Raw genomic sequence first — 3,013 nt, 5'->3', positions numbered from 1 at the left:
GACTTCGGCGAACGCCTGCGCGCCGTGGGCCTGACCCCCGTATCACGCGCAGTCGCCGCTTGCTCCATTTGGCCAGCCCTTCTGGCACTGCACGCCTCAGGGCATCGTGATAATTTGAGGGAGCCTTTTTCCCAATCGATGTCAGGGTTGTGCTCGCGCAGCCAGTCCAACCCGACGATCACATCTTCCGGACCGATGTCCGTGACCGTGAACACCGTCTTCTCGACGTGTTCTCCAATGTGCATCTGTAGCACTGCTACCTCTGAGATGCTTCCGTCTTTATTTAGGGTGCCGTCGATATTGTATAGCGGAATCGGCTCTTTTAATTTCCGCGTTTGCACCTTATTCTCTTCAACGAATCGCTTGTTGATAAACTTCGTGGTGGCTCCGCTGTCCACCATAGCGATTATGTCTTTGTGCCGTCTTTTTCCTTGAAGTCTTACTGGAATGTGAAAGTGCTGGGACCCCTGGTCCAACTCGTACACCATTGCAGAAGACAATACATCGTACTTGTTACATGATACTCGCGGCCCGACGCGTGCGGCACGAAGCGCGGACCGGATCAAAAACCCTCCTCCTTCATCGCTCGATAATGCTCGAGCTCTTCGCGCATCGACTTCACCTGTGCCATTAAGTCCGCCAGCTCCGATTGCTCGGATTTCGCTGAAGCGGCACTTATACTTGCCGAGGGTGTTGTCGTGACGGGGGCGCTTGTCGCAGCCTGGGTGGAGCCCGAGGCAACCGTAGCCCGCGCGTCGGCGCGTTTTGTGTAAGGCTTGTCCTTACAATTGGGGCACTCGAAGCGTCGGTACCCTTGCTTCCCACAGCCGAAGCATGTGCCAGGGAAGTTGCCTTTTCCGACGGCCGCATTGATGCTGGCCGAAGCTGCGTGTGTCGAGGGTGCACCACCACGTGCCCCGCCGCGTCCTCGACCTCGTGCCGAGAAGAAGTTGTTCAGCTCGGGCCGACGGGCCCGGCTGATGTCGAGGATCTGCTCGACCTCAGTGGCGCGCTTCTCAGCTGCTTGCCACGTGGTGAAGGTCTCGAGCTCGATCTTGCGGTACACGCGGGAGGGGATGCCGCTCAGGTACTTGTCGCGTAGCTCCAGGTCCCCATACCCAGAGCGATCCGCCGGACCCTTGAATAGCGCGGAGAACTCCGCAGCGGTGCGTTTTTCGCGGACCGTCTTGTCCGCGCAGAGCTTCGCCAGCTCTACCTGTGCTGCCGCTTCGTCGTCGAGATTTCCGAAGCGGGCCCTGAAGGCGGCGGCAAAGGCTGCTTCGTTTGCGAACGGGGTCGTGGCCCCTTGCACACCCACCTGCACCGATGCGAGCTGGGCAAAGTAGGGAGTGGCCCAGGCGCGGGCATCTCCATCGAGTAGGCTGAGTGCGACCTGCACCTTAAGCTCGATGGTGGTCAACGACGTGTTGACCAGCCAGTAGATGCGCAACTGGGACAGGAACCGGTTGCATTCGATGACGGTCTTGCCATCGTAGCGGAGCGGGAGGAGGAGTTTTAAGGTCTCCTTGTCGGGGGCGGCTGCAGGAGAGGACATTATCGGCGTCGGGGGGGACGGAGGACGCTGCGGGGGCGGAGGCGGCTGTGGTGGCCCTCCGCTGGTCGAACTTCGAGAGGAGCGAGTGCTCGAGCGGCCTCTCGGCGGAGTCGGCGGTGAAGGCGCCGAAGGAAGTTCGGTGGGGGGGTCACGTACGTTAGGGACTGCTGACGCGGGGGCGAGCGCTGTCGGCGAGGTGGACCCAGCAGAATCCTCGGACTCGGACTCCGAGACTCCTTCTTCACCTGCACCCTCCTCAGGCTCTGGCTCTGGCGCAGGGTCTGGAGGGAGATCTCCTCGAGCTTGACTGGATTCGGCGACAGTTTGGGGAAGGCGGGAGGTAGGGGAGACAGGGCGAGAGTGCCGTGAGGCGGATCGAGATGCGAGGGTGCTTCGGGGTCCGAGCGGGTGTTGAGCCCATCTGATGGCCTTGTAGCGAGGGTAGTCTTCCTCGATCGATCGGGGTGTCCGATTCGGGCACGGCTGCTGCTCGCAACGATAGAGGACAGTTTCAGGACCGTCTGGGATGTAGACGTCGATGAGGTCCTGAGAGTCGAATGCGTGGATCTGGCCTTGGCAGGCAGCCACGATGGAAGGGGGAAGGACGGGGAGGTGCGCGTACTACAATGGCCGTGCTATGCTAGCTTACGCTACGGCGCCCAAGAAGACACTAGGGTTCGCAGTTCACGTGGGGCCCAGTACTGCTTTTGACTATTATGCAGCAGGAACCTAGTCCACGCGTCCGTGAGGACAAGTACCGCCCACTGAAGTGCAGGTACTGAAGAGTTCGTTCCCTAAGTGGTGGCGATGTATGTACGCTATCTACGTATCGTATGTATCGTAGGGTATCGTAGGGGTGCGCACCACCCGACCTGTGGGAAAGGAAAGTGAATATAGGGTGTCCCGAGGGGACGCCGGCAGCTTGGGGAGTTTCGACCTAATGTCGCGACTTGAGGTCAAGCGACTGAGGAAAACTTGAATGCTGGGGGCGTCCGACTAAGTCTCACCGAAGCGATGGTGAGCTATGCTCAAACCTAAGGCTAGGGACAAGAATGTATTAGTTAGTAAGTAAAAGAAGTAAGTACAGGAGGGCTTACTGACCTAGGGACAAGAGGTCGAAACTGAGGTCCCTAGGGCAGCAGAGGCTGGTTTATATACATGGGAAGATTTAGGGCAGGCTGTGCGCGTTGGTCCGTGCGCAGCTGGTCTGTGCGCAGCATGCCGACGCGGCCCCGGGGGCCGGTGAGTCAGAGCGGCTGCGTCAGCGGGGCCCGAGCTGTGCCGTGCACTGCCGTCCTATCTAATCTGATCGTACAGTAGATAATGATGTGTCCGTATCGGGCAAGTAGTACAGAGGTTGCGGGTTCGAGCCCGCGAAAAGGAAAAAATTAAAAAACGGCTAGGCGCCGTACCAACTCGTGACAATCGGAGAGCGCGCTCGTATCGGGATTCACAATG

The 3,013-nt window shown here is 59.2% G+C and overlaps 1 protein-coding gene across 1 annotated transcript; it reads right to left on the bottom strand.

Annotated features, from left to right (window-relative positions):
* Nucleotides 1-1,711: 1,711 nt before the first annotated feature.
* On the bottom strand, nt 1,712-2,775 carry POSPLADRAFT_1099438 (hypothetical protein; the record flags this gene model as incomplete). Its single annotated transcript, XM_024483180.1, has 4 exons — nt 1,712-2,176; nt 2,382-2,427; nt 2,563-2,595; nt 2,714-2,775. Coding segments are annotated over 4 exons (606 nt in total), but the record flags the coding sequence as incomplete, so codon positions are not given.
* Nucleotides 2,776-3,013: the final 238 nt, after the last annotated feature.

Source organism: Postia placenta (genome assembly GCF_002117355.1).
Source record: "Postia placenta MAD-698-R-SB12 unplaced genomic scaffold POSPLAscaffold_4, whole genome shotgun sequence".
Taxonomy (NCBI): Eukaryota; Fungi; Basidiomycota; class Agaricomycetes; order Polyporales; family Adustoporiaceae; genus Rhodonia; species Rhodonia placenta.
Note: the sequence above shows the minus strand (reverse complement) of the source record. Positions and strands in the feature narration are given on the sequence as shown.